This window comes from Coenobita brevimanus, chromosome 14 (assembly GCF_032717465.1).
Source record: "Coenobita brevimanus isolate Jiangsu-jjx chromosome 14, ASM3271746v2, whole genome shotgun sequence".
Lineage (NCBI taxonomy): Eukaryota > Metazoa > Arthropoda > Malacostraca > Decapoda > Coenobitidae > Coenobita > Coenobita brevimanus.
Window position 1 is genome coordinate 860,393 of NC_136967.1, and position 17,096 is coordinate 877,488.

General features: G+C 37.8%; 1 protein-coding gene across 6 annotated transcripts in view; it reads right to left on the minus strand.

Annotated features, from left to right (window-relative positions):
- Positions 1-3,472: 3,472 nt before the first annotated feature.
- The window catches only part of Stat92E (Signal transducer and transcription activator Stat92E), a 45,326-nt gene continuing 31,702 nt past the window's right edge, over positions 3,473-17,096 (minus strand). For all 6 annotated transcript variants that reach the window (XM_080286900.1, XM_080286893.1, XM_080286899.1 and 3 more), the window contains one exon: positions 3,473-4,614. In XM_080286900.1, the coding sequence (XP_080143026.1) occupies positions 4,503-4,614 (112 nt within the window). In that variant the 3' untranslated portion in view covers positions 3,473-4,502. The remainder of the gene's footprint in view (positions 4,615-17,096) is intronic.

Genomic DNA, 17,096 nt, shown 5'->3' on the forward strand with positions numbered 1-17,096 from the left:
GGTGCTCCAATTAGATTTAGCTGGTGCAGGTTTATATCCAAGGGGTAGTTGGGGTTTATTGCTCATGCAATGCCACTCAGGGATGAGTGAGGCTGGTCACTCTCATCTCAACTGTCAGGACCAACTTGCCTAGCCCCAGGCTCCTACGTTCCTCATGGGGCAACACAGGCTTAGATGATCAATGAATGAATGATATCCTGTGGTCAAGTTTGTTAGCCATGGTCATCACTAGCCCAATGTCTTAAAAAGGAGGCATCATTAGGTGTAGCACTGACCTGGCAACTATTGTTTGTCCACCTAACTTAGCAGATTGACGTCCTGCTGCAGCTTACTTTCTCAAAGTTAGTGGCATAATAAGACAACAATACGGTTCTAGCAATGGCAGAATAGGCAGTACCACAGCTCTACATCCCTTCGTTGTTCATGACTAGAACAACACTCTGATGTTAATCTTTTCTTACAGCTCAGCATTCATGACGGAGAGATTGTAAATTTTTACCGAGTTCAAGTGGACTAAGTATAATCAACTATGGTGTGACATGTTAATATACAAGACTATAACTGGTTTAACTTCAATGACAACTCTTTCATTCAGTGGCAATGAACAATGTTCAACCTGTCCCTCAAAAGGAGGATGGTGGACTACAGGAAAAGAACAACTTCAGTCTGCAGTCCACGAGATTCACGCCCCCAATGAACCTGGGACCACAACAACAACAATGACATCACAAGCAATAAATGGTGGACCTGTACATGCCAAGCCATCAAAGAAGCAAATGCTAACCATTCCTTACAATCCTGGTAAAGTCTTTTGGTTTCTGCAGCATTAAGAGTAAACTGCATCATAAGATGTCCTTTACTTATACCCCAGAATCATGACTGACCTGTGTTTCACTGTATTATTTCATTAAGGAATTGTACAGAATGTTCTGCTTCTTAAATAATGCACTGAAATAGACCTGCCCCAAATTCAAACAGCTTTCCTTAAAGGGTTTATGTCCAGCTGGGACTGATGCCTCCAAGTATTAAAAACCATTCATTCTACATGAACATACTATTCTTACAAAATATTTCTTACACTGTACAATATAAACAGTTTATGATAAAAAACAAACATCTGAATACCTTCTTGTCAACAGTGTACAGTTCTGTACCCACCCTTGTAACAGACAGAAGCAAAGCAACTCCTGGGTACAACAAGGACACTAACCCACAGTTTCAATTATCTGTAAAATTATGGCTTTGACCATAAAATAAAATAAATCTTATACTAATTCAAGTCACAGCCAAATATTGATTGCAGTAGAACCTTTCAAAAAATTGAAACAAGATGGAAACCCACATAATACCCTCACCTGGAGAGGTGTGAGAGGGGGAGGAAGCAATCAATAAGTCATGCAGTTTGTCAGCTTCCATTATGGGCATCATGTCATCAAACATGTCAAGTGTCCTCTTCATCACATTTTACATTCCACTATGCATTCCAAACACTGAACAATACTTGAACATTCCTAATTTCCATCTTTGAAACCTCTAATTTTCATGTTATGCCTTAAAAAATAAATCTGAAAATTGAATGAAGTGCAAATCACCACTTAACATATATCCACCTGTGTCAGGGATTAAACCAGAAACATGCACAGTTAAGGCTTAGAAGGGGCTAGAGCCTCTGTCCCTTTGACCTCCTGGTTATCAACTGCCTTCTTAAGATTCACTCTCTCCCTCTCTGTGGTGCTCTTCTTCCTTTAGCTAGAGCCCATGCCCCCCCATTTTGTCTGTGCACACCAATGGATCAGACCCTGAACCACAAGACAGGCAGGCAGTGCTCCAGTGAGCCACAATCATGACAGTGAAAAGCTGCCTATCATCTAAGTGTCTAGAGTTCCATTTTTAACAAAGCACAGGTGGATGAAAATCTGCCAACTCTTCCTGTGGCACTCTAGGTTTCTTATTCTTAGACTCTGGTAAATCATCATCACTAACAAAAGTAACAACACATTCGCAAATCAAAGGATCCCTTGACAGATCCTACAGAAACTTTATACCTTTCAAAGTTCATATAATGCCACAATTATGCATAAGATACTGTAACACTGCAGGAGTATACAAAGAAGCCAGGAAACCATTACAGTTCTATCATAAGCAAAGGAGAGGAGTAATATATGTAAAAAGGACGATCATGGATACTGACTAAATAACATAAGCTTTAGTATTCTGGTACTTCTGTTATCACCATCTCCTCAGATTTTAGGTGCCAAGAACTAGGCAACAATAACTCATTCACAAACCTACCACAGTAATTCCACTTCATAACTTACCCTTACTTTTGGACATTCATTAAATAACAGAAGTTTTCTTGTACAACTGCCTTTTTCGCATTTAAGGTTAGGAACCAAAATTCATTTTTCTTCATATACAAGTTCTATGGGGATTATTTTTTTTTTTTTTATTTTTTTTTTTTTTAACACACATAGCAACTTCAAATTTTTTAGTACCAGTTGTGTGGGGAAAAAAGATGATTTTTTAAATTTCAACATATTGCACACCTAATACCAAGGATACTGAATTCACCTCACACCAACCTCAACACCACTGCACTACTTCACAGAGCAATAGATATCTAACACTCAGACTCAAAACTGAGTGAGAATGTGTGCAAATCAGCTCTCGGCCCCTGAGCATAAGGATCTTCTTAATTCCACCTTTGTGACTGCCGGGCAATTCTGATCAGCTGACGGTTCTCTTTCATTTGGCAGTCAAGAAATACTGATCAACATTTTTTTAGAAGCTCTTGACACTTGAGCAGACACTATTGTATTTTATTCATGACACAGCCAAGTAAGTCTTTTCAGCTTCTGATGGTCCTCTCACACTCAGAGGGTCCAGAGATACTAATGACCAAAGCAATCCTAAGATGAGGTGGGCACAAAGGTGTCATATGTTCTCTAAGGCAGAATTAACTTAGTGTAGGTACTCCTCACTTTCAAGACAAAGTAACACCTAATATCACACTGATGTTCATGATTATCTATAATGTTCTCTTAAGAGTCTGAAATGGAGTTTTTGTGCTTATAAGTTTTTAAGCATTAGTTGAAAACATGTGTGTCACTTAACCCCTTGTCCACAAGACATCCTTTTCAGTTTACTCCAAATGCTGCCAGACAAATTAATTCAGTTTAGGAAACGCATCTCATATTGAGGGGTCTTTACTCAACCCCTTTAGTTTCTTGAGCCTATCCTAAGCTAAGTAAATTTGTCATGTAATGGCAAGAGTGAAATGAAGGACATCCCCGGGCTCCATGAGTCTGCCTGTACAAATCCCAGACATCAAGTGAGGAGTGCCTGTAGAGAGACTATACAAACTAGTTATCATCAGCCAAAGAACAGCTAGCAGCCATGAGTGAGACCTGGTGAGGTGGGAAACACAAGGCCATACTGTCACTGGCATGGGGGCTTCATACTACTGTTTCCTAAGCAATTTATTTTGCACATAACATCTTTATATTATATACACACATGAAAATGATGCCATGCTTCCTCTCAAGGAATCTCCGAACTGAGGTTGGCTTATGTTTTCTGTTAAATGAAAGCTAGACCACATTCCAAACCTGCTAATTACTTCCCAACAGTTGCTGGAAGCTGTTAGGGGGAGAAGAAATCTAAGATATATATATATATATATATATATATAATTACCCACACATTTCTAACACACAGTAGTTCACATCAGTAACACACAGAGGACATTAAAGTGTAACAAGAAAAATAAACTGCTGAAGAAGCATTCAGAAAAAGAAGTGTTATGAAAACTCCCAAGCCAGCAAAACAGCCCATAAAGACCACCTTCCCTGTCATTACAGGGTTTTAGGGTCATACTGTAAGTGGTTTGTGGGACTTGTAACATCTCTTCCTTAGTGATTTACTCTGCATAACACACCTTATTAATCCTTTTGTATATTACTGATACACCATCATCATCATCATCATCATCATCTGGAAGTCCTTTCCCACCCTAGGACAGGGTAAGAAGCTACAGAATACTGATGCAAACCATGTCAATACTCAAACAATATAAATAACATACAAGAGAATGCTGAGGTGTAATATGCAAAATAATATGGCAGCTAAAGAAGAGGCATTACAAACCTCCACTGCCACTCAGAATACAAGTCTTATATTTGAGTGTGTTTCACAAGTCTATCTTCATATCTACTTATTATCACAAATGCTCTGTACAGATCGTTATACGGTTCATACTGTAAATTCTGGTGGCTATATTCGTAATGTTAAATCAACAAAAACAAGCATCCTATCTCCAACCATTTTCTGAAACTTTGTACTTATTACATAAGCAGACAGTAAAATTAATGAGTACTGACCATATAAATTTCATATCCTGCTATGCACAAGTAAAATTCATACACATTATTCTTTAAAGTAGCTTATATATAACTGTTACTTCAAAACAATCAATCACACAAGATGTAAATATTTCCGTGGATTCACTGTGGATTCATAAAGTTTGGCTGGAGGAAGTCAATGTTGAAATCGTTAAAGTTTTCTGGGTCAGGCAGATTTTCCAGCTCGAAATCAATGTCGTTGTAGGGATGCATCCTGTGAGGAGAGAGAAAGATGTCAGTCACAACACTTACTGCTGCTGCTACTGCTGCCACCTTCACCATCGACACCACAGTCACCACCATCACCACAATCACCACTTCCTACCACCATCACCACCACCACCACCACCACCACCACCATCTAAGCATTATTATTATTATTTTTATTTTATTTTATTTTTTTTGTATGCCATGCTGATCACAAAAACCTATCCATGCCTCCTATTAAGAAATATATTTGATGAAGAGCAGTTAAAAATAACTACAAATTGTATGCAGTGCCCATCTCTCCAAGTCTCATACATGTTCCTTTGTATTCTATCCACTTTCACCTGTTCACTGCTAAGTAATGGAAACTTCATGTACATCAGCTACAGTGCTAAAGGATAAAGGGTACAAAGCTAAACCACTGCTCAATCTAATGGTACAAACTATAAACAAGAGAGATATTGTGTTGAACTGTACAATGGTACACTATTTCTGTAAAAGATGTTAGGTGTGTGTAGTATGGGTGGGTGGTGGCTATGAGGCAGTACTGACAAAAGACCACATTACTGAAACTGATAACGCCAAAGCAAGCTCCTATTTTTTGACGATTATTTGTGGATCATCGACAATTGTTGAATGCGATCAGCCTTCATCCCACACTACCCAGAAGACAGGAACAAAACAGCAAGGTTAGGCATGTTCTATCATCATCACATGCTTCACAAATGGTCAAAAAATCAGAGACTTGTCAACAAGTTTGGGCTCTCAGTTTTAACAATCCGGCCCAGAGAGGATACAGGCCCCAGTGCTCCCTATACCAACACCTTAGATATCCTGGTACTGGTCAAAAAGGGAGACAACCAGACAACCAGTTTGTGGTAATGGTGGTGGTAGTGGTGGGGGATGGGATGAGTAGGACAGCAGTGCAGCATGGGTTGATAGTGCCAAATGCAGCAACCTCACCCTACTTGCAGCAGCAGCACCACTGATACAAGTCAACAGAGTAAAGTTATGAAATGCAGCTCATGCTGAAAGGATAGACTAATGCAGACATAGATTCTGTGACAGGGAATTGCTTGGGCATGCTGAAGCTTGTTGCACTCACTTGTTTCACTCTCTGTTGACTTGTCTCTTATTGTTTGTGACTGACATTTCTCTATCCTCTAAGCAAGTGCTGCACATGACAGTTACAACACTAGGATCACCCTGAGCCACACAAAATGGCTATTTTTCACCTTTCACCAATATTGAAATTATTACTTAACCACTTCAATCGTGTGACCAATCTTTAAAGCTTACTTTTGTTACCTCCAGACAATTTTATTCAGCTGTATGCAGACTTCATGGTAAAGAGTATGAAAACTATACCTAGCCTCTTCAATTCATAGTCTTTCCAGAGCTGAATAAATTCATCTAAGTAGCAAAACTAAGGTGGAAAAAAGTCATCAGAGTGAAGGGGTTAAAACACTGAAACCTGTCAATTTTCACCTTTAATGAATACTGAAATTATTACTGAAAATATTGAAACCTAACAGTCACTCATGCCACAAACGCACATACCCACACACACACGTAAGCCGCCTAGGCACTATCATGGTGAAGACATGGGAAGGGTTAGAAGAGCATGCTGTGAGTTAGATATTTATTCCAACTGACACTTGACAGTGTATGTTACAGAAAGATCATCAATTCAGGTAACAGAATAATCAAACAAAAAGTAATGCAATCATTGCGACCTCAAGGCCTTCTTGCAAAGCTGCATCATCAGAAAAGTTTCTAACACATTAACTTTTGTAATACAGAGAAGCTTAATGTTTGGCACTAACAAACGAAAATGAAAATTAATCCCACGTGTATATACCGTATATACTGCACACCTCTCTACTTTAATATAAGAAGCAGAGAGAGCACTCTTACACTAATCAAATAAAAAATTGCACATACAAAATATTAAAACCTTCTGCAATTATAAATATAAAAAATATATCTACATTAACACATTAAGAATAACAATAATGGAGTAAACTTCATCATCTTGAAAAGCTTAATAATTTAAAACACCATGGTGAACATAAAAAAAAAAAAATAAATAAATAAATAAACCAACATCAAGATACACGAACATACTCAGGACAGGAGACAGTTTGCCTTATGATAGTGAGAATATATAGACTTGAGGCTCGTGTTCTCACAAGCTTAGGTAATGTTCTAGTACTGTACCTCCTTTTTATCAATTTATTTTGTAGGGTACAACTAAATATTCCTTTATGCTGTATGGCATTCTGGCTGCTTTTTACATGGATATAATGCTAATGATTTTATTGTTCTCTCAAGCTTAACTGAACATGAACCAAGTGAAGCTGCCCTTCTACTGCAGTCCACCATCCTTCTTTTGGAAGGGGTTGAGGATGTTCGTATGACTAGGCAGCAGAAGTGCCACTGTGTGAGAGCATCTCTTTCCATTACCTCATATGGATATATCCTGAACAAATGACAATGTACTGTACAAGGAAATATTACCATGCCATATGCCAAAGTACATCTCTAAGGAACAGGTGCTGGCAAGCCTCCTAATCTTATGAGAACACAGCCCTAGACATTTCACCACCAACACATTCACCTCCCACATCCCCACTATACCCCTTCCTCCTCTACAAAGACACAAAACTCAAACACCAAGCTGTATATGGACTTTATAAATTAACCTCAAACATCAACACTGTGTCAGGAGGGGAAAAGATAAATGAATGCGTGTATATAAATAATATATATATATATATCATCTCATCAGCCGTTTGTGTGTCCACTGCAGGACCGGTCTATCCCGACCAAAGTGGGGACGATACAGCCAATGTATCTCTACCAAGTGGCTTAGGCTGTCTAGTAGAGATTGTATGTAGGGTGAGAAGTGCTTGTAAGTGTAATTGTAGTGTTGGAATGGCTTTGGATGTGTGTGTAGTCTGTGAACCAAGTGTAATTGGCCCGCGCAAACCAACTGGGTGCAAGCATATTTTATAGTATGCAACACTGGTTCAACCACAGCACCCCTTGTGTTCGCCAATGCAGTACGTGGCCTGAAGAACTCTCCCAAAATTTATTACCTTGGCGGGAAGCGAACCCTTGTTCTTCAGTGTACGAAAACGCACACTTTACCACTGTACCACAGAGGCTCCTTATATATATATATATATGTATTCACACAGAAGTAGCCATCGAACACAGCACACATCATCTTCTCATCACAATCAGTAACACTTCAGCAAGTTTTGTAATACTTGCAGAATACAGTATTCAAACTTTCTAACAATACATAATGGGTCAATTAGCAATAACTTTCCAAACCTAGTAGTCTATCTACTAAGCCAACCAAACTTTTCACATATATGCAAAATATTCATAATTATTCAACCAAAAAGTGGAGCAATATTCCCATTACTATACTTACATTGATAATACAAACCTATTACAATGACTATATCACTGCTGTTTAACTTGATGTCTTTTAAAACTTAGAGGCTTTCCTGTATTTTCACTTAATAAACATCTCGACATCAAGCACTCAGTCTAAATAAAACACAAAGTCTCTCCACATGCTGCTCCTTTCCTGGCTTGGTGTGGACATGCACTTAATAAATACTGTAAGTAAATAAATAAGTGAATCATGACTTAAATAATATGGAACTGTAATCCAGGTCCACACAGCTACAATATACAATGCGACAAAGTTATACGGTACATCGCTAACTCAGGTACCAACATTTTCAAAGTTGGACCAACAGTATCAGGTTTCTTTCAATTCATGCTGTATTCATAAAAATATACAGCATAAATGTAAGTTGAATACAGGGTTGGAAAGATGATTTTTGCTATTTAATGCCATGCATTTAATGAGAAGTGTTCTCCAAAATCATGTTTTCAAAGTATTAAAATAAAACTACCTGCACGTGAAAGCAGTACACATTTAAAATAAAAGTCCAATAAACTAAAAAATGTGCTGGTGCCTATCTCTCTGGTACAACTACAGTACATTACCAGCACCAGTGTCATCAGAGCAAGACCACACAATATAACTCTGATCCTGACAAAGGAATCCTCATTTAGCTACAAAAGTTCCCTCACAGTTCCTTGACAGTTTATTTCTGCAAATGGCATATTTCCCTTAAATTACGAATGCAAAACATAGCAATATTTGAGCTATATATCAGACTCACATGTGCAAAATAAACTTTTCAAGTTACAAGGTGCTGAGGAGCTTCCTAAGTCTAGAGGAATATGGCTCTACATACAGTACATACTCTCTGTGAATAACAATGTGGCATCACCTTTAACTGCCTGGAGTGAGCAGCCCAGCCCCAGGTCTCTAACATTCTGATGTGGCAACACAGGACTGGATGACAGATGAAGAAAAATTCTACAAAAACAAATGTTGGTCATTCTTTTCTTGAACCTGCATGGCATAGTTGTTCTGAGACGAGCAACAACACCTTTAGTACAATCACATCATTAATTTTACAACTGCTACTTCCAAGTGTTTAAATTCAGCTTGGTGAAATGCTTTCTGTGATGAGGGTGGGGGGAGTGGAACAATCCACTATCCTCTTCAATACAAAATGCCCATCCAAAAGTGAACAAAACTGTTGGGTGGTGGAACAAAAAAAAAAATTCAAAAGATGTCACTGCACAAAAGGATGTAACATACTACACAAATGAAACAGGTCATAAACACCTACAAAAGGTTAAAACATCATGCATTCGAGGTCAGCCAGCCCCGGTCACACCTTCCATAGCACAGCCACTGTCACCCCTTCCCTATTATGTAACACTACACACATTTCTGCTGACAAGTCTTTTGCCATCATCTGGTTCTTCGACAAAAGAATGGAATTCCATTTAATTTTCACATATACATCTCACCTATTAACTGTATTATGATATACAAACCATATCCTACAAACAAATGGTGACCAGGATTTATCATGCAATGTGCTGCAGAGGTGCTTGATATTTTAAGTTTTAATTTAAACTTGCTTGTTTAATGTTGTTGATGAATCAAGAATTACTTTAACAAAAGTTAAATACTGATTCAATAAAAATCTGCTTTCACGTCAGTACTGTAATAAGTTCGTTTGTTCTTCAAACTAATACTAGCCAGATGCTACCATCATTAATTGTTTAAGCAAGATGACAATTTCACATTTCACTCTCTCCTAAATACCAACACATGATTTGCTTTTCCCTGGGATGAACCTCTAGGGATGAAGTATTTAAAAACAGTTTAAATTATAGTACCATTCAACAAGGCACTAGATATTTAGCAAGAAGTGCCTGTACTGTACCCTGTATGACACAACGGGTCATATACTGTACTCGTATGTTTGGAAGGCTTTACAGCACGTCTTCATACAAGCATATCTCTGCTTATGGCACATTAATATTCTCCTGCATGTTACTTATGTAATCTATACTGATGCTAAAAAAAGACAATCTTGCATTGCAATGAGGATCTGAATAATGATAATAAAGATGGTGGGAGAAAAAAAAAAAAAAAAAAAGGCAACAAACTACTGCACATAAGACCCAGTGCAAGGCCACCCCACCTCCTAGGAGGGAGAATTGTAGCTAAAATGAATCCTTTTCCATACAGCTGAAATAAAAACAGCAAAAGTGATGCCTGTGAAAGCTGAGTGATGTGCTGGCTATGCTTGTGTGTGTCAGAGACTGTACAGCTATATAATCATTATGCGCTGACTCGGTGTGAATGCATGCAAGAAAAAGAAAAGAAACTACTACCAGAATTTACTTTACAATGATGCCACAGCTTGGATTGGGACATATGTAGACTGCTATCACTAAGGCTCCATAAACAACATACAAGAGGATACCATATTAGCTTGTAATATGCAAAATAAATCACAAACCACGAGGTGCTCCAGGACCTGCTAAGTGTACAAGAATACGACCCATCATGCTTGGTCACTGCACAAACATCCTCTTTCAGGAATGCATTACGAATTTGAGATCAATGAGTGACAATAATTACCAATATTTCAACAATATAAATTATGGGACCATTACTAATAAAATTAATAATACTGCAAGACAAATTTGGTGAATAAACTTAAAGTCTATAAACTGGCATGGAGAATATCTTGTGTTGAAACTAAACCCTTCCAGTACGATGATGTTTTTCATGTTACTCTTGCACCCAGATTATTTTATCTGGCTTAGTAAAATCCTCTAGCAGTAAAGCAGATAACTACTTACCCTTTACTGCAAGAGGTCTTCCCTAAACTAAAGTCGTTTGGTATTAAAAAGAAGGAAATAAAACAGACATCAGCATACTGGAAGGGTAATGTCCAGTATGCAGAACTGTTATACGCAGGATCATAGCATTACTAGGAACTTCTGTTGGTTAGAGTATGTATCAAGGCAATTTTCATGTTGAGAATTACTTATGTTACATGAGTACAGTATCATCACGGCTGAAATATCTATTAGTATTTATGAGCCACTGGGTTAGAATAATGAATGATAACTAATTACACCATACCAAGGAGGCTGGTGTACAGTACACTGTATTTCCCCAGCAGTGTGCAAGACTGCCATAAAACTGTGGAGAGTGGGAGAGCTGGTTACTGCATGAAGCAAAGTACTTGGTCTTGGAGTATGCAGCATCAAAGCAATTGCTGATTCCTCTAGGAAATACTTCCAAGAAGCATGTAATAAGTAAATACCAGTATAATTATAGAAAGCAAAAAGGAGCCAAGTCTAGCCTCAGGTACTTACACTTCAAGGTAACAGGAGACCGGCTGTTAAAATTACCATGAAACGGTCGTGAAACAATATTTTGGAAGGGAATTCAAGAAACAAGGATGCACTCTGAAAGCATGAATAACATCTGAAGAGGTTTTTACATGGAAGCATTAATAAAACAGATGTCTGAATGCATGGCAGCAGATTGTGTCAGAGATGGATCACCTTCAGTTACATGGGTAAATGGACTAGGGTGGCTGAAGAGGGAAAAGGGATCGACATGACTGTTGCACCTACAGCAATGTGTAATGACAGAATAGCCAGTAAATCTTTCTACCACAGCAAACATCTGTTAAAATCACTAGCTGGAAGGTGTTATAATGGATATGGAAATTACTGCTAAGGATTAGGCCTGGATAAATTTTTGGTTAGTGCTGCTTTTGAAGACATACTGGACTCTCAATGGTTATCATTACGTAAAGATAATCTGGAAAACTAATTAATAAATTGCAAGGGAAACACAATGTAACATTCTACCACCAATCAAGAGGGAACTCCTATGGTGCAAGCTCCACATATGATATTTTTATCACCACCCTCGCAAGCTAATGCATACCATAATCTAAAATACATTGCAAACAAATTTATCTCAATTCATGCAAACAAGAAATTACAGCACGAGGAGGGTATTTCTCTTCTCGCCAACGTGAAAACTACTAAAATTATATAGAGAATAACTTACACTTAACTAAAATCTGACATAACATCAACCCACAGCACACAATATGATTTCCAGCTCTTCTCATCTGTCTACAAGTTTGATTCAAAGGTAGTCACAACTCACTCACACAATAAACACGAAAGTAAATTTATAAGTAGAGTGAAATATTTCAGAGAAGGTAATTAAGTAGAAAAAGTTAAGTATTATAAATTACTAATAAAAACTTACTGGCAGGGAAGTCACACATAAACAGTGCAGGGTAACTATAAAAAATAATTAAAAATAAATAAATCTAAAAACCCACAAGCAGGTACAGCTTCCCTACCTGAACTGCTTGCAGAGATAACCAACCATATTATTAACTAAATTAATTCAGTTACATATTACACTGTACTGGTATTCACTTTAAGCTTGCTATCTGCAGACAATTCCATTCAGCTTAGGATAGAGTTTCCAAACTTGGGGAGTTACATACAGCATTCACTGAACCCTTTACAAAAGGTTGCTCCCGAGATGAATAAAATTCTTCAGAGGTAGCAAGGTTAAACCCGATTCAACTACGTAAAACTGACGGCACAAAGACCTAGGCAATATTCTTATTCCTGACAGTCTGTTGATAAACCTATCAAAAGATTCAAGTGCACTTGGTTTTTCTGTCTACTGCTGAATGTACTCTGTACCATGGCATGCACACAAAAACACATCTCAAGGCCACAACTGTTCCATAATAAAAAACTGGGAGGCTTATCTACCAATCTGATCCTATCACCGGATCCTTCAGCAAGGTCTCTTTATCAATTGTCTGTTTGCACCTACAACTGAAACAGGGACCTCAATTCTACCCTCAATGGCTGCATGTCAGTCTAGGGAAATGTTGGGTGCTTTCCATATCAGATAGTCACAGGGGCATGGCTACCCCATCTCACTCTCAACTTTGGTAATACAGTATAACCATTAAATTTGTGCCTCCTAATGGTACACAGGTTGCCAATTCAGAAGTGACTTGAACAATTACCATGGCACTACCAAAAAGACAAAATCTAACATATCTATATACAGTCACAAGCCTTAATCCCACATGGTGTGGTCATATACAAACTGCCTCAATGTCATCCTGTCCTCTGTCATTTGGCTGTCTTCTCTCAAACTCACTCCACCCTCATTCATATATGTCCCACTCTCCCTCTTCACTTCTTACACATACTCTCGTAGCCAATCTCTCGTAGCTACACTGACTATGATACTATGCACTGTCAGTAAATGGCTAATGCCTGCATCATAGTGAACTACAGAAGCTGACATCCTCTAGTGTGGCAGGCATGTATGGTGAAAGTTAAGTGAGTTCAACATTTTGTCATTTGTGTGGGTCCTGAGCAGCTGCACAGTGAAACTGTTATACCATCCATGTTGAAAGAAGTTACTACCAGGTGCAGAACTAGCGAATGCATTATTCAAATGTCACTTTATATAACAATATCTATGTAAACCTGAAATACATGTCATGGATTATTATCACTTTGGTCATTTAAAAAGGGAAGAAGCTTGCTTCATGAGTCTATCCTTTCAAGATAACAAAGTTATTAATATACCAATCGCAGAATTATATCACCAACTGACAACTACAAATTGCTATCATTGCAAGCTAAACTAACAACAAACATTTTTTTTTAATTCTTGAAATTCTAAGTACATTTAATAGAATCTTCTGGAAAAAAAATCCAAAGCAGAAACAGAAATAAACCAGTTTCTCCTGTCTAAAATATTTTTGTATCATTTAAAAGGCTCAAACAAGCTTGCATGCACTGGCCTTGGTCACCTAATGGCAGCTCTCCAAAAACTTGCCTCAAAATAACTATATTGTATACTTATTACCTGATGGCCAATAGCCCAGGTATAAAGACAAAGCTCTGTGACAGCAGTTTCTGGCATGGCTTTAATGCAGCACCACCTTTTGGGAAAATAATGTTCCATCTGCATTCCTCAGTTAACTATATATGATGTTTTGCCATTCAAAAACTTGATGGCTTTTTCAAGTATTCCTGATCTTAGTCCATGGAAAAAGCTAAGTTAATTCTGGATAAAATTCACCTGAGGCAGACCTTTCCTAACCAAGGGGTTTAAGGTATATGGTATCTCTACTTACAGTACTTATAGTAACTGCTTTGTTAAACAGAGGATCCTCCCTATCTCTTCCCTATAAGGCAACTCCATGTCCTGAAATAATCATTTGTAATCACTCCAGTAGAGTACTATCTCACAATGACAAAGCCACTTAATGTTTTGATTCAGTTAATAAAACAGAATAAAAAACAAAAAAATGCTAGGTGCTTCTTTTATGTGCAACTTATTTCAACAATCAAAATTTATGTGTTACCTACTGTAATTATTATATAACCATATTGATATACTTGCTTACAAGCTTTATGAGTGACCATGTTTTCTAGTGGAGTTTCTGGCATGCTGGGTGGCTACATTAGGAGGGAACTGAACATTATATTCTGGAGCACAGAATTAGTGGAGTATGTTGACCACTCTTCCAATGACTAGCAACTTCATACACTGGTTAAATAAATGTTTTGGCAAACTTTATCCTATTACTTCCTGCTATGCCATTTTCAATGGACTTGTAACTAATTCCACCCAAAGTTCTACATATATTGAAAGCCTGCATGATAAATTTAACTTACATATGATCTGATATCACTGGCCACTTCAATAATAGCTTCTACTTTGGTGCCTTGCTTATTTCTGGATCCAAACTCTCTCTGTGAAAAAGTGGCAAACTGAATTACGAGAATGACTGTTGTCTGCAGATGATACTGTGTTGTAAAGTGAAGACGAAGGGGAACTGCAAGGCATGGTGAATGAGTCTGGGAGAGTGTGTAGGAAACAGAATCAAAAGGTGAATATAGGGAAGAAAAAGTTATGGTCTTTGAGAGAAATGACGTCACTGAATGTACAGTGTGGCTGGATTAGGAGGAAATAAAAAATGAGAGTGCATTTAAGTACTTGGGTAGTGTGATGAGTAAGGATGGAAGTTTAGAGTGTGAAGTGCTTGAAAGGGTACAACAGGGAAGAAAAGTTGCTAGTTCTTTGAAAGCAGTGATAAGGAACAGGGAAGAGAGCATGGAAGTAAAAAAAAAAAATCACTGCAGGACAGTATTGTGATACTATCTCTAATGTATGGAAGTGAAGCTTGGACCTTGTTGGAAGGACGTATTGTAAATCAAGAGTGAGAGCAGTGGAAATGAGTTACTTGAGAGGAGCATGTGGAGTTACGAGGGGAGATGAATTGACAAAAGAAGAAGTGAAGGAGCGTTGTGGTGTGGATGCCGATGTGATACAATGCATTAGGAGAAATACACTGAAGTGGTTTGGCCATGTGCAGAGGATGGAGAGGGAGAGACTAATGAGGAGAGTGTATGCAAGTGAGGTGGAAGGGGGAAGAGGATGAGGATGAGGTAGAGGGATGGAGTGGAGAGGTATATGAGAGAGGGTGTATATGTGTTGGAAGCAGGGCAGTGAAATGATGTTGGACTGGGCAACATGGAGGGGATCTGTTTGTAGCCACCCCTTTCGTGATTGAGGCGTCTGGCGATAGATAGACAGACAGACTATGATGATGATGACAATGTTGAAAAGTATGTTACTCACTTGCTTATACTGAAAGTAACTGATCTATCCCACTGGGCAAGTCATTCAAATCTACTTCATCTTCAAAATCACTTCCTGTCTCAATCACCTCACCCAGACCTTACCAATAATCCTGTGGGTTACACCTTTGTTAATCTATAATACTGAATGTCACTCACTAAATGTATAGAAAACTTAACATTCCAATCTTTGCACTGTATATCACCACTTCCATTCTTCCATAATCACTTCCAATTTACCGATTTCTTTTACCCACACAAAAAAACTGACACTCAATAATCAGCACCTTAAGCAATAATTGTACTCCTCATTATAATATTCACTTCCATCTTTCCCTCTACAGGTAGTCAATATGGATTAATGTTGAGTAACAGAATAGTTATAATAAGCTATCCTTGTGCAATGAAACTCAAACATAAGCTAACTATACAGTATAACTCTTTAAACACCAAATGAAAATTCAGAACCAACCCAGACCGGCAACATCTAGAAAATAATGACAACATTTACTTTCACATCATACATATTTCCTGGAAAAATAAATAATAATAATAATAATAATAATAATATCAAACAAAGGGCAGTTCTTATGCTGCAGCCCCTTGATACTCACCAGGAAATATCTTGTGTGCTGCAGGGAAGGCTCAGTGTGTTAATCTGAGAAGTGATGACATTTCAACTTTCTTATGAAATTCCAAACAATGCGATCCATACACATAAAAGCAAAGATACCATAAAGAAGAACAGAATTAAGGAAGTATGAAAAGATGGAGGGTACACATCAGTAATGCTAACAGAGCCATCCCTGCAATATACAAGGCTTCACTGAGTAACAAAAGTAACACAATATATGGACCGTCCTGTACACCATATTATACAGACTGTAATTCATAAAATGCACTAGAATAATTACTGGTAAAGTCAATATATTTAAAGTTACCGACAGGCATTTAAGAATCTTTAGCAGAGCATATAATCAGGGTCAATGCTGACCTTAATACTGGAGTGTTATGGCTTATTGAGCTGGATACTAAAGCTTGTCTACCTTAACTTGGTGAAGACATTTAATTGTTCTGTAGTTTATTTCCCATAACTCAATGACAGAATAAGACAATACTATGACTCTATACTCTTTCCATAGTACTTTTTCATGACTAGCACAATGTTCCACTCTCATACTATCCGACGTTCATGATGGAAAGAAGGCAATTTTAAGCCAAGTTAAAGTGGACAGAGTACTGTATAACACTGCTGATTTTGAGTTAATCCCTTCAATACCATGACATTATTTTTTATTTATTCCTGCTACCTCCAGACAATTTTAATAAAATCTAAAGAAAACAATGAAATAATGGAGATGG